We start from the raw sequence: 23,116 nt of genomic DNA, 5'->3' as shown, positions 1-23,116 counted from the left end.
GGGGAGACACCCTGGACAGGCCGCCAGACCATCACAGGACCCACACACACACACACACATTCACACTTAGGGACGATTTAGTACAGCCGATTCACCTGACCTACATGTCTTTGGACTGTGGGAGGAAACCCATGCAGACGTGGGAAGAACATGCAAACTCCACACAGAGGACGACCCGGGACGACCCCCAAGATTGGACTACCCCGGGGCTTGAACCCAGGATCTTCTTGCTGTGAGCCAACCGCGCTATAAATGATATACAGTGCACTTTTATATTAGACCTTTGTTTGTTTTTTGTTTTTTTGGCAGACAGCTGATTTGAATGTCATTGGTCCAGATTTAGCAAGATACAACTGTCATGTAATATCAACATTTGGGCTGAGGACAATCAAGTATGTACAGTACTGTAGATCTACCATTTGCCAAGGAGTACATCAATGAATTGACATCTGAAAACGGATGAACATGATTACATCAATTTCTTGAACCTTTCCAAACAATTCTGAAAATGTTCAATGTCAAGTTTCTGACATGGAGGACAAAAAAAAAATCAAAATTCTATTTGGAAGCTGTTTTCCAGGAAGGCAAAACTTTACTTCAAATGTATGATTTTATTACTCTTCAATTGTGAGAAGACATAAAAACACCTATACTTGGGGCTTCTCACAACTGTTAGCTGACATATTAGTTTCAGTTTCATTCGTCTTAACATACTGCATATGGGTGACCTTCAGAGGTGGGATCTCCTTCTTGGGTTATACTGCCGACCAGACGTCCCTATGGGGACTTATGTTATTCTAAACACATAAATACCTAACTATTGCTTTACTGTTAAATGTACAAATTTAACACAGGCAAACAACACAACTATTTAGCTATCTTTAACATGTATGACAGTCTTGAAAATATCGCATCGCAAATGCTTGCATGGAATGAAGTAACAAGATTTCCCAGAGGTATAAACGTTTTTAAAGGTTTATGCATTTAAAAGTATATACAGTGATAGAACTATAAAGTGATTAAATTTGCTACCGTGTTGTACTTGAAAAGAATACATGCCCACACATGTGCAAAGGAAAGCGATCGCACCATTTTGTGGTTTGTTTTCCACGATGTCCATTACATTTGAAAGGCCTTCATCTTGAGCTGGGTGAAAATAGTCCTACATGCCAATTTGATGTTGGTTGGTCTGACCGTCCTCACCCTGTGCTCACACCAAAAAAAACAACAACAAAAACATTGGACAAAATTGGCTGTGTCTGCAGGTAGGAAACCAAATGTAGTATGTGTCCTGGTCACTGTACTAGCACCTCCTCTGGTCAGTCGGGACGCCTGTTGTTGGGGGGGGGACTAGGGGAAATAGCGTGATCCTCCCACATCCTACGTCCCCCTGGCGAAATGCCTCACTGTCAGGTGAAAAGAAGCAGCTGGCATCTCCACATGTATCGGAGGAGGCATGTGGTAGTCTGCAGCCCTCCCCAGATCGGCAGAGGGGGTGGAGCAGCAACCAGGATGGCTCGGAAGATTGGGGTAATTGGCCAAGTGCAATTGGGGAGAAAAGGGGGAATGGAAACATTATGACCGCGGCCGCTCCAGTTGCTAGCTACCCACTAGCAGCACCTTAGCAGTCATTGCCATGGGGGGGCAGCTCATTTAAGCTATGTTGCAGAAATCACTTTTGGTTTTGCCCTGTAGCCTATCAGGTTCATAGTAGAAATGTTACAGCGGGAAGAAATTCCTGACCGCAACTGGTTGCCGGTTCAGCACTAATTTGCATTAAATTAATCTCAGCTCAACCTCAAACCTACACCCTGGGTGCTGGCATTGCCTGCTGGCATTGTATCAGCGGCTTTTTTTAGGTCTTTGAAAATCAACAACTGCAGTTGGAGCTCATGATTTGATGTGTTGGTGTGAGCAAAGGGTAATGATTAAATTAAGATTTGACAGTGCTATGACTAGTCAGCTTGCTAGAGAGGGTTTTTACTCCAGACCTTAGAAGGAGTAGCTAGGATGCTTGCATGCCTCCTCCACTGTATCATACAGAATCATTTTTTTGCTCAACATTCAAAAAGATCTGAGAGACACAGGTTAGAAACAGATTAGAATTTCAGGAGGCATCAAGATGGCTTGTGAAGGGAGCGGACCCATTCCACCTGGTTTTTCATTGTAAAACACTTGCCGGGGACCTGTGTCTCTGCTTCCTCTAAAAAGAAGTCTTGGCTCCCAGCTGCAGTTTCTTTCGCCTCGGCAGGGGCAGGAGTCTCTTGACCCGGGAAAGCTGTACTCTCACAGGATCGCCTTCCCAAAGCACATTCTGGGGCCGTTGTGCTGCTGTCCTTACAATGGATTTCTGAGCATGAGAGATTTTCGGCTCCACTTTCAAAGTCAAAGAATGGGGTGTTTTCACCAATCCCCAGCCCAAAGCTCTCCAGCATATCCATTACAGTTGGTGTTGTTTGATCACTTGGCAGACTCTCTTCCTCTATAAGACTCAGTGTGGGCAAGATGTCCACCAACTCTGCCATCTCCATCGGCTCTATCACCTCACTGATGCTGGGAGGAAAGTCCTGTTCCCCGCTGTATGGCTCTGGTACAACCAAACCAGCATATCCCATTTCTGTTTGGCTACCAATGTCAGGTTCTATTCCGGGTTCGATGAAAACGCTATCACATCCTAGTTCTGACTGGCCAGTGCTGGTCAAGTCCAAATTTGATTGGGCGTTAATGTCTACGGGGTACCCTCCCTTAGTGACGCCTTCCATTAAAACTATAGCAGCCTCTTCTGGGACAACCAGAACACCTAATGGAGCAGAGACCTCCGTGCTAGTGACTGTTGCTGGGCTCACACTGACTAAGCTCTCTGGAAAAAGATGGACAGACATAAAACAGAAGTTAAATTCTATTATTGCTGAGGCATGTTTCTCAAAAACATAAGTCATTGGAACGTAGAGCACAACGTAGGCCTTTATGAGCAAAATTCTTCACTTTTGAAATGTTTGATGTCCAGAAACAGTCAAATGGCAATTAGTGAAGTTATAATGTGCCCTACGTTCCTTTTTCCACATCATCTTCATCGTCATCATCTTACCTGTGAGGATTCTCTGCGCTTGTAGGCGATGAGGCCAGGTGAGTCTGGCAGTCAAACTCCCCTCTTCTTCTTCAGTGTCAGGGAGGGGCGGTGGGTCTCCCCCCATCACCAGACCCAGGGGCACTGCCCCCACCCACTGCCTGGACCGAACACACTGCAGACAGTCCATGATCCAGCGAGCATCCCTCCATACTGAATCAAGATGCTACAGGAACAGAGAGACTTGATTGGCATACAGGATGTGAAACATGCACTCTCAACATAAAGAAAGCCACTTTATTTGACATTGTATTCTTACAACGAATTTGTTCTCTTCATTTAACCCATCCTATTGTGTAGCAGCAGTGGGCAGCTGCAGCACCCGGGGACCAACTCCAGTTCTTCCTTCCATTGCCTTGCTCAGGGGCACAGGCAGGTGTACTAACCTAACATGCATGTCTTTTTGGTGGTGGGAGGTGTAAAGTTATTAAATCTAATTCCAAGGCAGCACTGTAATGTTTAAATTCCTTTATTAACTTATTCAGCTTCCATGCTTGGCAATCGTAACTATCTAAGGCGATTCTACGTTTCCGGGGGTTTTCTTCTTCTTTCTTTCAACCCACAACCACTTAACAACAAAATGAGCCAAGAGCGCCCCCTCAATGAATAAAATAAAACAACATCAAATTACAACACAAGAAGCATCACATGCATTATAAACCATAAACATTACAGGAGGAAACCCACGCAGACACGGGGAGAACATGCAAACTCCACACAGAAAGGACCTGGGACGGCCTGGGGTTCGAACCCAGGACCTTCCTGTTGTGAGGCAACAGTGCTAACTGGACAACAGAGCTGCTGTTTGTCCGCACATGCTGTTCTCATATGATTACTACAACTCTAAAAGTTGATATTCTGAAATAGTCATATCTATTGACTTCATTTTTTTAAGATTACCAGTAACAAAACATATATGACGGATGATTTTTTTTCAGAGTTGGTACATAAACTTAGTGGACATGGTGTGAGGTTGTTTTTGTTGTTTAACCTTCAAAAATTTTTGGAGGAAATTTTAAGACTTGGTGTGTAACGGCCTTTACTCCGTGTGCCTTTTCAGTGTGCGTGTAAACGTGGTCGGTGTTGCCTTTAACCGTTCTGTAATGATCTTACCTGTGACAGCTGGGTGATGTGGTTTAGGCGTTCCCGGGCCTCCTGCACCTCTTTGGTGTCCATTGCCTCCCTCAGAGCCTGTTGGGCCAGATGAGTGTCCAGCTCCAGCCTCACCCAGGTCTGGCAGTAGTGGGAGAGGAAGTCTCTCTCGTAGGTCCAGAAGTGAACTGGTGGTATGGCAAGGCAAAGACAAAGCAATACACCACAACTGAGAGAATGCCTTGTGCCTGAGAAATCATCGGCTTATTTTAGAGTAAAAAAAGAAGAGATAGACATGGCATAACGAAAAAAGGTTCAAAAGAATCCAAACAAGGGGCACGCGGGTGGTGTGGTGGTCTATTCCGTTGCCCACCAACACAGGGATTGCTTGTTCGAATCCCCCTGTTTCCTCTGGCTTGGTCAGGTGTCCCTACAGACACAATTGGCCGTGTCTGCGGATGGGAAGCCGGATGTGGGGAGGTGTCCGGGTCGCTGCACTAGCGCCTCCTCTGGTCGGTCGGGGCACTTGTTCAGGTGGGAGGGGAAACGGGGGGGAAGAGTGTGATCCTCCCACACGCTACATCCCCCTGGCAAAACTCCTCACTGTCAGGTGAAAAGAAGCGGCTGGCGACTCCACATGTATCGGAGGAGGCATTGTGGTAGTCTGCAGCCCTCCCCGGATAGGCAGAGGGGGTGGAGCAGCGACCGGGATGGCTTGGAAGAGTGGGGTAATTTTTTTTTATTTTATTTTTTTTATCCTGGCCTCATAAAGGACCTTCTTTCCACGGGGTCCCACATGGTGAAATCATGTCAGTTACAAATGTGCCCGCTGCACACATTGCAGTCTTCACATGCTTGCCCCATTTGGGCATCACCACTGCTCCATGCGATGAGGATCTGCTTGGAAAGTCCTGCAGTGTAAAGGGAATCCACCCAACACTTACCCAGCTCAAAGATCTGCAGGGGCATGGTGAGGCCGGGCTCCTTGGTCCCGACCAGAGGCCAGTAGCTGGAACTGAAGTCCTCACTGGGAGGAAGCAGCAGCAGCATGGACAACTTGTTCCCAAACTGTAGCAGCTCCCGCGTGTACACACCATACTGATAGGCCTACCGGAGCGAGAGAGAGAGGGAGAATGGTGGTGGCGGGGTTGGGTGGTGTGGACAGAGTAGTACAGCAGATGGGAGATAAATTTTGCAATGAGTCAAGATGTGATGTAACAAAATGCAAGTCTGTCGCATGTGATGTTGTTGGCTCGTGTTTTCTTTTGCCCCAATTAGTTTAGCTGAATATTTATTAATTCCATCTGTGGTTTCAGAAATAATTCGATGTGAAAGATTACTTTAAGGACATCACCAACCACGCTGATAGATGAGAGACTCAGCTTAAGAAAGACATCTCAAATTATTTTGCCATTATGGAACAAACTTTTTAACAGTTTGGCATATGACTGGGAAACAAATGTGAGGTCCCAGAAGAGGTTTTTACCCTGTAGAGGGGGATGTTGAGCTTTGTCAGGAGGAGGGTGACTGCTGCTCTCAGAGACCTGACGAACTCCACCAGCCCACTGCTCTCCATCTGGCTCTCGTCTTCGCCAATGGACAGATTCTGAATGCTGCCATTGGCCGTGGTGAAGACGTGGCTCTGTAGCCAAGCCCATTCCTCCCTGTCGCACACACAGTCATCAGCACAGGCTGATCTCAGCAACCCACAAGAAGGCAGCGCACATGTAGTGTGTCATGACCGAGACCCAGCACATTATAAATGAAAGTGTACCGATTTCGGAATGGTAGGCATCATTTGCAAGATTATGAAATCTTCAAGCTAACTGTTACACAGTGCAAAATATCAAGTATTGTGTTACCTTGTCACATGGGGGTTGTGGCGAACCCGTGCATGGCAGAGGAGGTTGGGCAGCCTCCGGGGCACCAGGACCCTGATCTGCTCCACGGAGCTACAGAGCTTCAGTATGCCCACGTACAGACCCGGCTGGGCCCACTGGGTGCTGTATCTGTGGAAGGACAATTTCTCCTGGGGGAGAGGAGGCGAGGGAGAAAAATGTGTCGGGCTGGAAGCAGTTTACGAGATATCACTTGGATGTTACATTGTGATCTTTTTTTCCTATTTGCCGTATCCAATTTTGCTTTAGTCTATAACAACCAACGGGTGCTTTTGTCTGAAGCACTGCTCCATGAAACAAAAGCAGTTGTGTTTTTTGCACGGGAGGCTACCGCACTGATTTAATGCGTAACCTTGAGAGCATTAGTGCCATGCTCCATCCATTTAGCTAAGCAGGAGCAACAGACAGGTTTGAGAATTTTGCTTTTCGCCGGGCCTGCTAAATGAATTTGCACACATTTTAGGATTACTCGAACAGCACAGAGGCATGGTTCAATAAACAAGTCAGGGATGCTTGCTGCAGCTGACGCACAAAAAAAAAAACCCAAAATTTTCTGCACAGTCACGAAGTATGTTGTACTTGGCAGCTCACTGATTTTAGCCCCTCTCTCTCAAACTCACACACACACATACTCGCAAATCTATACTTATGGGGCCCCCTCATTGACTACATTCATTTTCTAGCCCTTAACCCTAACCTTAACCACGCCTAACCCTAACCCTTACCCTAACCTTAACCTTAACCCTAAAACCAAGTCCTAACCCTAAAATAAAAATAGACCCTTTTACTTGTGGGGCCCCATAAAATGGCCCCACAATGTAGGTGGCTTCTGGTTTTTCTATCCTAATGGGGACCAAATATCCCCATTAGGATAGAAAAACATGGTACACACACTCACTCTGAGCTGTTCGTTGAGCGTATCCATGGCGGTGGGCTCCGGCAGGAGAGGGGCTCTGCTGCGGTTCTTTTCCAGGCGGGCTAGGGGCACCCAGTGGAGGGGAGGATCAGGAGGGCTGGATAGGGGATAAAGAGTTCAGCGATGTCAAGAAGATCACACAGCACAAATCCCTCCATGGCTCTTTCCTTTGATATTGTACTCCAAGCAAAGTGAGCTGAAAGCTCCATGGTCCATTAGCGAGCCTCGCTTGAAACCGTATACGCTTAATACCCTGGGACACTTTCTCTCGTTCCCATGTGGGAGACACGGGTTCAAATTCACTCTGCTTGATGTGGAGCATGTCTACTCAATTGTGAGTCGATAGGATGTGATTAGGAGTAGGATACTATGTGGGGAGACCGCCCACCAAACAGAGGAGCTGGATTTGAAGTCTATGAGACAGAAAACATCTTCCGTGAAAAAGTGTTGTGTTTGGTTTTCTTTCTTTTTTTTTTGGCTTTGAATTTTCTCCCGTTTCTCCCAGTTTGGCAAATCTGCTTTCCCTGTTCTCCCAATGTTTCATCATCGCACAACCGCTAACGTGGTTGGCAGGGTGTGACCACAAGGGTCCTCCGATGCACTTGGTGCCACTGACAACTCCTTTCCACCTGTCAGCTTCAGGTCTCTCCAAGGGAACATAACATGTGCGGAGGAAGATCATGCCACCATCCCTGGATCCACCTGCAGGCTGCACAGGCCACCTCCAGGAGTTGCTAATCACAATGATGGGACATATTCATACAACTACTGGCCCCCCACCCAGGAACACGGACAGTTCCCTGCAGAGCTGGGACTTAAATTGTGAATTTCAGCATTGGACACAAGCTAATTAGTCTGCTGCACCAACCAAGCTTCCTTCTGAGGTGTTTTTTGAACAAACTGACCTTGTGCTCTGACATAGCTGGAAAAGGTAGACACTTAGCCAAAATTAAGTGTCCTTTTTTGGGCTAACCTGGGAGGGTTGGGGAACTCCTTGACAGTCACCAGTAGGACATTGCCTTGCCGGTCCTTCAGAGGTTCGTAGTACACCTGGCCCAGGTCCATTGTCCCCAGGGATGACTGTAGGCAGAGGAGAAAGAGATCGCATAATAAAAACTATTAGGGGCAAGCGACTCTGACTGTGGGGGAATTAGGGATTAATGCCATGAAAGACAGGAGTTAAGGAGCAGGCAGGATGGGAGGGGCGGAGGAGGTAATGACGAGAAGCGCAGGAGGAAGAGATGGTGTAGAGAAGTAATTAACTCCTTTTGATGTTTTCTATCATGGAGCATAAGCTGCTTAGCGTCCCACCTGAAGCTGGGCTACAGCTCTCAAAATGTTGTGCCTGTTCTGAAGGAGGGATGAGGAAGACGAATGGGCAGAAGAGAGGGCTTGCTGGAGCTGGGGCACCTGTTGCCACGCACATGACAACTAGAGAAGAGACAAAAGAAGAATTTAACGGTGCAGTTTATATAAGAATAATGCAACCACCGTTCTCAATGATTTCTTCATAGACTGGATATTATCTCAAAAATAATAAAACTATAGATACATAGATAGATACATAGGCAGCTCTTCTATCATGGGGATAATTCAAATGTTCAGTTATGAGCCAAAGATACTTTGTGCTGCATGAAGTTGAGTGAATTGACCCTTTAGATCACTGCATACTGGTGCCAGTCGTCAAGAGTCAAGTAGAAAACACCCACCCGTTTCAATAGAAAACCCCCACATATTCGACGTCAAGCCTCGAGTCAACGCTCATTTAACTGACAAGCCACAAGTTCTAAAGACACATCTCTATTCCCACATGTTGACTTGTATTTACTATTACAGATGTGTTTTCTATTGGGGTGGGTGGGGGGGGGTTTGCTGGTTCTGCAGTGCGATGCTTAGTGTGTGCTGCAGGCAGCACTTAACTGGAGTCATCTGACTTGCTGCTCTATTTCTCCAGCAAATGTGTGCTGGACTTTTAGTCAAGCAAAAAACTGAGCAGCATGGTTGAATAGAAAAAAAACAACAACACATAACAAAGAGACCCACATCACCAGCATACGACAACCAAATCTGGTGTGTCGGTGTCTGATTGGCAGCCGGCTAACCTTGGCAAACCAGAAGAAGTCCTGGATGATGGAGGTGGAGCAGCACTGGATCTCCACCAATGGGATTAGCTCTTCTGCTGTCACAAGAATGATCTCCTTGTGGTAGAACACAGTTGCCAGGTATACGCCCCTAATGAAGTTAATATGAGGGAGAAAATGTGAAAACACATGCAAACTGAATGAGGGCTTGCTTTTTGTCTTTGTAAAAACAGATGAAACCAATATTTGAGAGGTGCACTGTTCTCAAAGAAACTAAAATCTTATGTCCTGGATCACATGGATGGTGCAAATAATTTTGTACGATCACTTTTTATTGACCTCTCCTCAGCTTTTAACTGCTTACAACCTCACATTTCAGCAGACGGACTTACGAGCGTCCACAACATTGACCCTATGTTGGCTGGTTGACTTTTTGAACTGACAAGTCTCAGGAAGGTGAAAGTCAGTGGTGTTTTACCAGATGCCCTTTTATCTTCCATTGGTTCCCCACAGGGGTGTGTCCTGTCACCACTTCAATTTGTTTTATACACAAACAAGTTGCAGTGTCATTATGAGGGCAGACAGATCATCAAGTTCATGCATGATGCCATTATTGTGTCCCTGCTCTGTAATGATGAAACTGACCCCGGCCCAGTGGTGGAAGATTTTAGTGACTGGTGTAAATGCTCCTTCTTGGACATAAATGTGTCCAAAACAAAGGAAATAATTACTGACTTTAGGAAGAGGCCTTCCCCTGCTCTGTTGAAGATATCCAACAACACAGTAAGTATCTGGGGACAATTGATGATAAGTTACCTTTTTTGGGGGGGGGGGGATTTCCCCCCCTTTTTTCTCTCCAATTGCATCTGGCCAATCACCCCACTCTTCTGAGCCAACCCGGTCACTGCTCCACCCCCTCTGCCAATCTGGGGAGGGCTGCAGATTACCACATGCCTCCTCCGATACATGTGGACTCACCAGCCGCCGCTTTTCACTTGACAGTGAAGAGTTTCCCCAGGGGGACATAGCGCATGGGAGGATCACAGATATTCCCCCCAGTTCCCCCTCCCCCCTCTGAACAGGCACCCCGACCGACCAGAGGAGGCGCTAGTGCAGCGACCAGGACACATACCCACATCCGGCTTCCCACCCGCAGAATCGTGTCTGTAGGGACACCCGACCAAGCCGGAGGTAACACGGGGATTCGAACCAGCAATCCCCATGTTAGTAGGCAAATGGAATAGACCATCACGCCACCTGGACACCCGATGATAAGTAACCTTTGAACCAAACCCTGATGCTGTGTGTGCAAAGGCCAATCAATGCATGTATTTTTACTGGAAGCGCAGAAGTTTTAATGTTGATGCCACACTTACGAGTATGTTTTATTCTTGTTTTATTGAGTCTGTTCTAACCTCTTTTATCTGCCGGTTTGGGTCACTTACCTTGCAAAACAGGAACCGGTTAGAAGGAACTGTTAAGATGTGAAGGAAATTGCAGGGACAAATCTAAATGACCTCTGCCATGTGTACAAAGACAGAGCCACAAAGAAGGCTCAGTCTATTCTTAACTGACCCGAGTCACTCCCTGTTCAGTGAGTTCAGGTTGCTTCCATCACGTCGCAGATATAATCTGGCGAGCTGCAGGACCGGTAGATTTAAGAATTCATTTGTCCCTGCTAAAGTTCTATGTTTCTTTGTGTGTTGACCATTGACGTTGACTGTATTTACTGCTGGCTGTGCAACAAATTGCCTATCGGGGATTGTAAAGATTACCTTGACCTTGAGCTTCTTTCAGTCAGCCGGAGAATAATATACTACCTGAAACGAATCATAAGACTCAAAAGGATAAGTGAAATCCCGTGTAATTCTGACTACTTGCATAGCTGAGTGTGCCCTAGAAACCTTTTTAAAGAGCGTATTAAATTATTCTGAATAATCTGTTGTTTTAAACGATGCTACTCTCCTTGCCAATTTAAAGCAGGGATTAGCTTTGTTGTACACCGTCACCGATTGCTCATTAGAATAATTGTACCCTAAATACCAGCAGTGAAGTTATATCTGCATGGGAGGATCTTTGGTTGGACCTACTATTACAGCTCACCATGCAAATCAGGCATATTAGAGGCGCTGGACTCATTGAATTCACAGACACGCTCGATTTCATGAACACGAACAAAATTACATTCCTCTCTAACTGTTTTCCACATCAACCAGTTAACTCTGATGAGTAATTTGGAGAAGAAATTAATTATAAAATGATTTTCCGTCTTTTTCAAGGGTACAACAGTGTAATAGAGGTGTGTAAATTACATTTGCATCTGGAATAGCCTGCAACATTGATTCAAAATCCATATATGGGCCAGGAAATCAAACTGGCAACATCAGGGTCACAATCCTGGTGCTCTAACAAGTCTTTAGCATGATATTGTGCTCTTAGTTAATTTATATGTGATTTAGTGGTTCTCCATCCGGTCCTCAAAAGTGTTTATGGTTTTCAGTTCTGCTATGTGGTGGATCACATTCACCTGTTGGTCCGGGTTTAATACCCCCAACCTTGATTGGATCAAAAAGCGAATGCAGCAGTACTGATGGTACCCGGAGATTCGGATTGAGAACCACTGCAAATAACTGTTCTTTTTTATTTTTTTGTTGCGCAGATCTATGTAATCTCATCGTATGTGAGCCATAATTCCCCAACCCCTAGAGCTGCGATTCAACAGGGAGGAGGGAGGAAGGAAGGAAGCTTTACCTCTGTAACAGGCGAACAAACTTGGTGGCTGACTGGAACAATTGTTTGATGCCTCGAGACACCGACAGACGCTTGCTGGGGCTCTGAGGCTTAGAGTTCTCTGCAGAGAGGAGGAAAGGGTGAGACGAGATGAGAAAATTACTTTATCCGCCAAAGCAGATTAGCTGCACACGCAAAGATATTTGAGTCAAAGAGTTGGCAAACGCTGCTTCTCCATGACGAGAAGAAAGAGAAGATGGATGTAACGTGATATGAAAAGGAAGCCACACTCTTCCAGTTCTGTGAATTTACATATATTTGGACATGAGTAACTGCAGGGATAACGGTAGATGAAGCTAACCTCATAGTAGAATGCTGATTCAGCCTTGCTAGTCGATCAAATAGGAGACAACATGCAGAAGCTGTTTATTCAAAAGGAAGTACGCCCTTATTGCTATAATATCAACGATGAGGGGGTTTATAATGTACCAACATGCTACTGATCATGTACACAGCATTAGTAGATCACTAGGAGCTGCTACGTCCTGTATATCTATGTAGAGAAGAGGACACTTTATTATTGTCATTGTACATACATAAAAAAAAATTTCTGCATTTAAACCATCCTATTGTATAGGAGCAGTGAGCAGCTGCAGCGCCCGGGGACCAACTCTAGTTCTTCTTTCCATTGCCTTGCTCAGGGGACAGACAGGAGTATTAACCCTAACATGCATGTCTTTTTGATTGTGGGAGGACACCAGAGCACCCGAAGGAAACCCACGCAGACTTGAGGAGAACATGCAAACTCCATACAGAAAGGACCTGGGACGGCCTGGGGTTCGAACCCAGGACCTTCTTGCTGTGAGGCAACAGTGCTAACCACTGGGCCACCATGCTGAACATAAGAGACGATCTATCATGATAGAAAGAACATTTTTCATCCTTTAGCAGTTTGGGAATGGGTTATTAACAAATCTTCAATCTCAGAAAAATATAAAGTCCGTCGTTCCACATTGAGTGTTTATGAACGGAGACAAACAGTTGCAGTCAACTTAAAAGTTTGTCCCAGCCAATTTAGCCCAAGACATCAGCAAATAATACACCCATCCAGATCTCATCTAGGGATCTACAACCCTCCGTTAATATTATACACTTTAGAGAATATTTACAGAATAGAGCTTCTGTTTCCGGTGTGGGAAGATGGCGGCACGAATTCACATTTGCAGCGTCCTCACCCAGCGCCGATGTGGGAGGAAGGCGGCGCGAACTTGTGTTTATGGTGGCCTTGCCCAGTGCCGTCTGTCTTTGTCTGCGTCTAGTTTTGTTTTGTCTTCGTTTGATGGCTGGGAGGGCTGGCGCTGGATCGGCTGGGAGAGCTTGGTCTGCTACGTCCTTTGGGCCCAGGGACCATGGCCCTGACCGGAGCTGCACCTGAGGAGGTAACACCAGGGGCAGTCTGATGGGACGTGGAAGCGGGGCAGGCTAAGCTAACTGCTAGCTCATGCAGACTGGCAGTTCTGATAACACCAAGGGTGGTCTGGAGGCACCCTCGCCTGGCGTTGACTGCGTTTTTGGTGTCGTCGTGTGGAGTGCGGGGAGGTGTGTTGAGGGTGTCTGGCTGGGAGAGCTGGCATTGGATCAGCTGGGTGAGCCCGGTCTGCTGTGTCCGGTGGGCCAGAGACCACGGCCCTGCTGGAGCTGCGCCCGAGGAGGAAACACTGAGGGCGGTCTGACAGGACGTGGAAGTGGGGCGAGCTAAGCTAACTGCTAGCCCATGCAGACCGGCAGTTCCGACAGTCATCCTGGCTGGCATTCGTTCTCTGGACAGTGCAATTTTTGGACTGTGTTGCACTGAGTGGACTGTGTTGTTAACTGTGTTGTTAACTGTTTATTTTTTGTGCTTTGTTCTCTCTGTTTTTGTGTGTTTTTGGTGGGGTCGTTTTTGGGAATTTTGGATGTGTGTTTTTGTCTTTTGTGTCGCACTGCTGTGGCCTGGGGGAAACGAAGTTTCGTTCCCTTTGTGTATGGAATTGCATGAAAGAAATTACAATAAATTGTCCCTGATTCCGAGTATGAGTCCATCATTAGAGAAAGACCAAAAAAATACAGCTTTTGATGGACTGGTAGCCGTGAGAAAAAAAAAGGTTCTCTGTGAAGAAAGGACATTGTGGCATAGCTTCGGTTTGCAAAATTGCCTCTGAATAAACCACAAGAGACTTGACGAACACAGTTCTCTGGAAAGGCTGGTTAAAAGTGGCTCATACATGTTTGTAAAGCGAGCATATGAACTATTCAACACCTCGTGGCATTCACCAGTTTTCTCATTTCGGATTCATCTGGGGTGCGATCAAAATTCAGGAGTGGTGCAGACCTGTCCAACAGGAATACAAACAACATGTGGATCCAGCGCCCATTTGGAGGGTTATGAATGTTTCATCAATCCAGTGTCAGGTGCCTGGGTAGCGTAGCGGTCTATTCCGTTGCCTACCAACACGGGGGTCGGCGGTTTGAATCCCCCGCTTGGTCAGGTGTCTCTACAGACACAATTGGCCATGTCTACGGGTGGATGTGAAGAGTAGGGTAATTGGCCAAGTACAATTGGGGAGAAAGGGGGGGAATCCAGTGTCCAGTTTTCTCACACAATTACTGTGAGACCAAATTCAAGGGAAATTTAAGATAATGTTCTTACAAGAACCCCAATTATACAACATACACCGATAAATGTCCATCCAAAGGGTTGACAAAGTTCAGTTTGTAGATGGCCTAGTCAATGTCAACCTCAAACCACCGGGGTTTTGGGGCAGGACCCAAATAGCCGATGTATGAATTAGTGCTCTTAAAGATCAATGAACAAGGACTCTTACAAGAAGAAGTGGGTCAACATTCAATAAAGGTTATTGCTGCTAAAAGGGTTTAGTAAACCCTACTGAATCAAGAAATATGTTTACTTTTTCCGAATAGGGCTTGTGTATGTTTTGTTACAGAGTAAAATCTGTTAGTTATCCAATGTGGTTAGTCTAATCAACTGCGAGAACTTGGTGAGGGCTCACTGAGGATTAGTCGTGTCATAATATGTGAAACCATAATACTGAAAGTTGGTGGCTAAAGACAGAAAGTTGAATCAGATCATCTGGACACAGCGTTTATCGAGAGAGAAACGTTTCATCACTCATCTAACTGACCTCTTCAGTCTCAACTGGCTGCAGGTACCCCCACCCTTATAAACCATACAGTGGCATAACAACCGAAACCAACGATCGGTTTCATATGCAAAGAGGCCACCTAGTATGCGAGAAGGGAACAACCATCCCCGAACCGAGGGGGGGGGGAACCTAAGAGTACATCTGTCGCCATCTGATAACGCTGTGATTGCAAACATTCCCCAGTCCTCTGTGAATAGTACACATGGCCATTGTAACGCTAGTTAATGCTCACGGTAATTTGCATATGAAACCGATCCTTGGTTTCGGTCGTGATGCCGCTGTATTGTTGATAAGGGTGGGGATATCTGCAGTCAGTTTAGACTGAAGAAGTCACTTGGATGAGTGATGAAACATTTCTCTCAGTAAACGTGTCCAGATGAACTGATTCAACCTTCTGTGATTTGCTTACCTGGATTATTATGCACCAAGACACAGTGGTAAACTGAATTACAATGAAACGCTTAAACAACTTGACACAAAATTGGAGTGATGTTGTAATGGTAGGTTTATAAACAGTGTTATACACTGAACATATGCAATTTAATGTATCGTTTTGCAAGGACCCTAATATGATTAGTTAAGGGAGAGAATAATATATCATTTTAGCTCACACTAAGGATCGAATTTTACCTATGCAGTATCCCCTGTAATGTGGTTCTCTGATCTGTTCCAGAAGTTTCCTCACATGGTCTTCCTGGTTCCTGATCTGTGACTTTACACCAATGCACTCTCTCCAGCCTGCAAAATGTGGAGAGGGAGGGAGAGAGAGAGAGAGAGAGAGAGAGAGAGAGAGAAAGAGAGAGAGAGAGAGAGAAACAACAATAATTGACCCTTTTTTAAATCAAACGGCAGAAAATCATACAGTCATCAAGATCTTATGAGTGCTGCAGCTGCTGCATAGTCTGCTGGTTAGCCGGCCAGATCAAGCACCTGAAAGCATATCTGTGTGCCATGACCATGAAAGTATGAATCCTAATTCATTAAATCCTGTTAAAACCCCTTCTCAAGCTATGTCCTTTTTTAAATTCCATTGTCCAAGCCATTAAACGTAAAACCAGTGCTGAACGTTATCATCTACGGTGGTATTTATGCTCTTACATTAGTTCACCATTTGCAAAATTATAGCATTTTTGTGCTTTATTGAACAGTATTAAGAGGATAGTGAAAGCGGGGGGGGTGTGAATTACATGGCAACCACAGATTTTTGCCAATTTTCAAGCTCCCAAAATCATTTGCATATGGCCCATTGGGTCACAAAGACATCCTTGGCTTTTCATTTTTCGTAAATCACTAATCGGCAGCTTAGCCAGCCGTGAGTTTATTCCCTTTTCGCCACACCAAGCTAGATGTCACGCACATAATTCCATTACTCGGAGAACTGGAAGGAAGGGGTGGTGTTTTCTCAGTATGAGTGGAAGAAATCAGTGGTCTCCATACATTTGCCATGGAGGGTTACGTGAATGCAGGTTTCCATTCGAACCATTCGAGCCGATTACACCGTTAGTTCCCTCTCTTCAGCCAAAGGTGAGGCAGTTAGTGAAACCAGCCGGTAAAGTGGTTCTTTGGAATGAAAAACCACCATTCACATGGCCTTCGAAGGCAGATTAGCGGTGGACCACTGGTCTGAAGTCATGCAGTTTAGTATACTCACTGGAGGGGGCAGCACTGACTGGGGTAGAGCACTGTGGCGGACCCCATCCCTTCACGTTGTAGGCGTTCACTCTCACAAAATATTGTACTCCCTGTATTTGGGCAAGCATGAGATCTTAGAATTATTACCATGCATTAACCTTGTGAAGAGCCCGCTGTGGGGCTAAGATACAGAACTCATTATTCATTTATTTGCTTAAGTGAAACAGTTCAACAGGATAAGTGTTCGCCTATGGAAGTCGTGGCTGAGCACGGGAGATGATGCAGCAAAGAAGCAGAGTGCGTGCTGGTGTGTGTGTGTCTTACAGTTGTGAGTCCTGCGATGCTGTGGGAGGGGCTCTTGGTGTCTGTGACTTCGGCTGAGCCAAGGATGCGTTTGAAGCTGGCTGAGCTGCTCCATTCCACTGTGAAAAGAGGACAATCCCACAGACAAGATTATTGTCTGGCTTTGCTCAAAACCCTGTGGAGACACCTAAGGGTTTAGGTGTTTACAGTTTTTGGCACTCAGCGGTACCTGGGCTTAATCTGCCTTTGGCTGCAAATAGAGACAGCAATTTGTTCAGCTGTCAACAAACAAAGAGACGCCAGAAGCATGACAACGGGTACACGCTTGACAAGAGGGATTTTACACCTGCCAGTCTGCTTGCTGTATTAGACATATTTCATGGAGGACTGATCTCTCCACTCCCTCAGCTAACAATCGCACCTCTATGAATTCATATATCATATCACACAAGTCATTGTTCTCCATCAATCATTGTTCTCCATCCATTACAGAGCAAGTCTTTTCATACGCCACCCACCTCTATAGCGTGTGATTAGCCCAGCAGAGCCACCATCTGGCTCTCTCATTGCCACAAAGAGAGAGGAGCTGCTGGTCACCAGTATGGACACATGACTGGGAGGGCCAGGAAGGTCTTGGGCAAACGGAAAAGATAGAGTGAGTTCCGCTGTTGGCATGTGTAGGGGGCTTCCCTGCCCGAAGCCTACAATACCCACAATTCCCGGCTCAATAATAATCGCCACCTATCTCCTCACCTTTCAATGTAGTAGTATTGGTTACAGTGGTACTGTGTCCGGTGATGCAATGTTGCTCTTAAAACCCAGTTAATTAGATAAGTAGTTTGGAAATTAGTGTTGATTATTCTTGATAATTGTTTCATTGGAATAAGCTGTTGTCCTGCCTGTTTTTGCTGCAATATTCACTGAAGCCATTGTCTGCCGTTCAAAGTACTCCAATTAGTGCGACATTAATTAGCCCATTAACTTGAATGGTTCAATTATAAATACTGAACACCAAACTTAAACGTTAATAAATTTATGAGGCTGATATTATGTGACTGATTTAATGAGACTGGTTTGATTATTCCATCAAATGTAGTTTAATTATAGAATATTTAACACCAAAATTAATAGTTAATAATTTATGAGCCTGATTTTATGAGACTGAGTTGAGAACCCTGTTGCGCTGACACATGGGTCTATTGTAGGCGCAAGTTTTAAGGATGGAAGGACATCAGTGATATTGAGCTGTATACACCCAGTCCAATTAAGAGCCTACATGCTCGGACTGGTGATCTTTATTTTTAACTTGATCATAATTCCATGAGCCTCAGAGTGATCTGAATTTGGATGATTTTCACTGGATTGCCGGCTTCATCTTTAGTACCGACTAAAAATTTTGTTATCTCAGCAACACCCCACCCTACTTAAACACGCATAAACGAAACCCTTGGCCTCATTCTGCCCAGCCAACCATAGTAAGTAAAATGCCAACACTCTGCCGGTTGCTGTTGTATAGCTGACCCTGCACTCTGGGGGATACCGAGAAGGAAATTGTCTCCAGGCCTTTTTTTTTTAAGTATCACATCATTGCTGCAATAATGACCTCAGTGATGACCCTATGCATGATGAACTTGGGAAGTAAGTCTTGTTTTGCATTGAGTCTGGCCAAGAAGTTTCTTAAAGAAGCACATAAGCGCTTGCTTTTATTCAGATTTTATTGGTGTTAACATGCTGGACCCCACGTGCATTTTTGGTGCCCCCATATTAAGCAGGTAATTCAGAGGAGGTTGACGGTAATGTGCTTTTCCCCCTATATGCAAGATAAAGTGTAGTTTCCTCCCTCGAAGCCGCCATGTGATGCATCTCCTTTTTTGTTGAATTTATCATGAGGGCAATCAGTTCTACCAGCCTAAGCCCATACCAACATATTTTTAGTTCAAATTAAAAAAATTTTTTTACCGGGATGAAAAAAAAAAAAATCAAAAAATACTCATGTCCTTTTGCCGTAGTTGAAGAAATGCCTGGTGCAGCATGACATGTGTCCCGTGACCACTGACCTGTGCTGTGGAAGTTCTCCCTCATCCTGCAGTACAGCTGTTGTCTTAGGCCCCACAGGCGAACTTGTCTCTGGGCGTCGGCCCGTGCCTGTGGCCCCGCCCCCGCCTTCCTCAGTAGCTCTTCCCTCCTCTCGTCAACTCTTTGGCCTGCCAGCTCCACCAGAGTGTCCAGCTTGAACGCCCAATCCGATGGTCGGCACACTGAGAGAGAGAGAGAGAGAGAGAGAGAGAGAGAGAGAGAGAGAGAGAGAGAGAGAGAGAGAGAGAGAGAGAGAGAGAGAGAAAGAGAAAGAGGGAGAGAAAGAGAAAGAGAGAGAGAGAGAGAGAGAGAGAGAGAGAGAGAGAGAGAGAGAGGGAACAAGTGGAAAGGAGGAAAACTCAAGTGGAGAGAGAGATAAAGAAATGGACAGACGTGAGAAGCGAAATAAACTAAACAAGATTGCATTGCAATATTTGACTTAGAGCTAAACGAGAGCCAAACCTAAGCATTTTCAAAGTTGCCCACGCTCAATAGAACCGAGCTTTAGAAGCTCATTCTTTCTTTTTTTTTACTTGTTTTACACGTGTCAAATGAATAATTGAAGTGGCAAAGAGGATCAATAATAACCACTAAATCTTTTTATACACACTGAGTCAGCCCGGTTCGAGGACTCGAGAACACTCACAAACAGGGTTGTGTCTTGCCCCGGCCTTGGCCAACACATGGAGCAGAGGGGAATTGTGGGTAAGGGCAGCCACGTCCAAGGGGACCAGGCCTTGCTCGCTCACCCTGTTCACCCCCTTTTCCCGCTCTCTCTCCCAGTCCACCTCTTTCTTCTCTCCTCTTTCCCACGCAGCTCTTCCTCCTCCTCCTCCTCCCCCTCCTCCTCCTCCACAGTTACTGCGGTCCCTGGACAGCAGGCTTTGCACAGCCAAAGTGTCCTCATTTTCCACTGCTTCCCACAGGGTCTTGTACTAATAGGGTTATTGAAAGATATATTTATTTTAAGAGGCCGAGGAGAGGAAGTTGCTGTGTAAAGAGACAGACCATGAACACGAAAAGAATTTAAGACACATCACATAAATCAAAAGCATGAATATGAAGTATTCTGCCTGTCATTATAATATATTTAGAGTGATGTAAAGTCAATGTGTTATGTCAGAGAAGCATCCCATTATTCCAACCCTATAAAAAAAATCCCAACTAGACAGCAGGTAAGCCTTCAAATGTTACTCCAGTTCATCCTGAATGACACCAAAACAACTTACGGCGGCTGCAGCCTTGCACAGGTGTTTGGGTGTGTCCGTTTCCCTGGCAACAGAGGAGTCTCCACCCCTCAGTCTGACTGACAGGTTCCTATATATGCGTTTGGGTGAGACGGGGCCCAGGGAGCGTCGGCGCTGGAGTGGGTTCCTCACGGACACAGACATGGTCCACGGTGGAGTGGCGTGATAGAGAGGAGAGGAAAGACAAAGGGAGGAGAGGAGAGGGGAGGGGAGGGGAGGGGAAGGGAGTGAGGGGTCAAGAGGGCCAAGAAAGATATAGAGTATATAGCTGGAGGGAATGAAGAAGAAATGGGAAAGAGATGAAGGATGCTTAGTTCACACTTTAGATGGAGAGATCGGCACCTCTGAAGCTGTGTAGAGGACAAGACGAGAAAAGTGGCATGCGAAATAAAAACGAAGGCTTGGTGAGAATGTGGAGAGTATGAACTGAGGTGAAAGTCATTAGGAACCTATTATAGTGGGTTGTGGGGCAGAAGATGAGAAAAGAAAAAAAAAGAAAAAGAAAGATGGATCGGAAAAAAAATAGCTGCCGAGCTTCTATAGAGCCTCTACAGTAGAGGAAAAAATTTTTTCTCTTTGCAGACTGAAGGAAGGCAAGCTATGCTGAGCTGAGCACTGCTCTTGTGTGGGTGGATAAATGGATAAAAGTTGCATCGCCTGTATAGGCCAGATGACAAATGCCCTGCAGCACTTACAACATGACTCGCTCTCTCTTATCACCTTTGTTCCTCTTTCCCCCTTTTGTGATATATGGCTTTTATTCTCCTTGTATGGAGTCTCGTTGCACAAAACAACAGAGAGCCATCAATCTTATCGTCTGAGGGAGAGAGATCCAAGGCGGCAAAGCCCCAACCTCTGGGTCTATACAGTGTTACTCTGTCAGACTGTATTCAGACGATAATTACTGGTGCAACGACTTGCAGGATCAGCAGTGTTGTCATTAATATCAACACTCCCATCATGAAAACGTCTAAAGATTCAAATCCAAAGGTAACAATGGCTGGTTAGATGCCACAAAGATATCAATCCTCTCTTGGCGCCACGTCCATTTCCACTCTTCCCCTTTCTCTCATCTATCTGAAAGCCTTCCTCTCACCAATTTTCAAATAGTCCTGCTCTGCTGAATATCTCGATGTCCTTGTGAGAAAGCAAATACTCCCCTAGTTGATGCGAGCTGGGGACATGATATGAGGCCTCCTGTCTTGTCTGTCCACAGCGATGACATGTGCCTGACACACCGTACAACCTCTGTGGTCCGTGTTTGCTGTTTGCATGACACAACAATCCTTCACGGCTCTGATAGTACTACCTGCATCTGTCTGCTCATACATATGGCAGAGGACAACACAAAGGTAATATGCGTATGTCATTGTTATTGGTGGGACACCCAATGTTTGTGGATCCATCTTACTTGTGGAAAGTGCTGATCATGGAGACTTGTTGAGAGAAGAGATTAGCTGAAGGCTCTATACTATGGAGGCAACACAAAGATGCTAATCACAGGTGTGTGGGGCTCAAAGACAAAGCAAACAACGTCTGAATGGAGGGATGTGGGGGGGGTTGTGTGCATTTAAATAGAGACATTACTTTGACAATATTTCAGATTTCATCAATAACACAGCCGGAGCCTGGCTACCAGTAGAGGTGTTAACGTTATTCATATATAACCCCACACCAAGTGCGTAGGTTGATTGGGAAAGGAGTCATCATTCAACGCGCAACTAAGGCACACAGACGAAAGTCACTGTGGTTTTACTGGCCTGCTCTATCAGAGTGAGTCACCCCCCCCCCAGTGATATGGCCTACAGACTCCACAGCAGTACTATCTCAACATTTTACAGTGAATAAGAAAATAGAATTACGAGGACTACACTTTGCTTCTACCAAGTAGCCTACACCTTCATAGGCTGCTGTTTCGTGCACTAGTGAGTCCGATGACTCAGTTTCCCATTCTGCAGGAAGTAACGCTATATACGTGCATTTATCTAGAAGAAGAAAAAACACAAACCTAACAAAAGCATCATAGTCGAAGCTTTCCACCACTTTGTAACCTGTGACGTGCATCAGCATGTCGCCACCACCCTTAGAAGTAGACTATTAACACTTCATTTACTATTCTAATACACTGGCAAGTCATACACCAACACCCTACCAGTTGTTTCTGATACTTTTGTCAGCATCAAAACTTTTAAGAGAGAAGGTTGCTCGCTAACTTTTTCCCCAACTACGTGTGTGAGACCGACGGAGTAAGACTTTTCACGCTTTGAACAACAACAACAACAACAACAACACAAAATAAAGAAAAGTCATATGACACAGAGCTCGTGGAAGACGTATCTTCAAATGCGCACAATAAACTTGAGTGACAGGATAACCCGGGGGGGGGGCTTACCTCAGCTCGACGCTTCCACTCGGGTCGTCAAGTCGTTGTGGTGGTGAAACTCGTCATCCGTCACGAAAATCGTGCATATTGCGAATCTGTCATTTCGGTGTCCGCTGCCTCGCGACGAGTTCCTCAGTTTTCACCTCTGCGGGGCGAGCCGACCCGCCTCGGACGCGCTCCTCACAGCGCTGCGCGCTACACCCCCCCCCCCCCCCCCCCCCGTCACACACGCTCGCACACACACGCTCAAAGTTTCTCTCTCGCTCTCTCGCTCTCTCCCACGCATTTGCTGAAGAGACCGCCTCACACTCCGATCTCTAGACCTTCGCTGTGTAGCCTCTACCGCACAGTCCGCATAGACACCCCCCCCACGCCTCTTTAGATGAGATTTGCAGGATTTGCAAACGTGCGCCCCCCCCCCCAAAAAA

General features: G+C 45.8%; 1 protein-coding gene across 1 annotated transcript; it reads right to left on the bottom strand.

The window, feature by feature from the left end:
- Positions 1–1,835: 1,835 nt before the first annotated feature.
- On the bottom strand, positions 1,836–22,875 carry LOC130119694 (ankyrin repeat and fibronectin type-III domain-containing protein 1-like). The gene is made up of 19 exons (XM_056288292.1): positions 22,698–22,875; positions 20,288–20,573; positions 19,705–19,993; positions 19,040–19,240; positions 17,501–17,614; positions 17,004–17,101; positions 16,699–16,789; positions 15,678–15,785; positions 11,866–11,965; positions 9,136–9,265; positions 8,345–8,464; positions 8,007–8,113; positions 7,016–7,130; positions 6,082–6,248; positions 5,706–5,883; positions 5,164–5,326; positions 4,241–4,407; positions 3,089–3,293; positions 1,836–2,860 (listed from the first exon to the last, which is right to left on the bottom strand). Exons 2-19 carry the CDS (start codon positions 20,447–20,449, stop codon positions 2,118–2,120), a joined length of 3,258 nt encoding a protein of 1,085 aa, XP_056144267.1. The 5' UTR covers positions 20,450–20,573; positions 22,698–22,875; the 3' UTR covers positions 1,836–2,117.
- Positions 22,876–23,116: the final 241 nt, after the last annotated feature.

This window comes from Lampris incognitus, chromosome 10 (assembly GCF_029633865.1).
Source record: "Lampris incognitus isolate fLamInc1 chromosome 10, fLamInc1.hap2, whole genome shotgun sequence".
Taxonomy (NCBI): Eukaryota; Metazoa; Chordata; class Actinopteri; order Lampriformes; family Lampridae; genus Lampris; species Lampris incognitus.
This window is presented reverse-complemented; position numbering and strand designations above follow the sequence as displayed.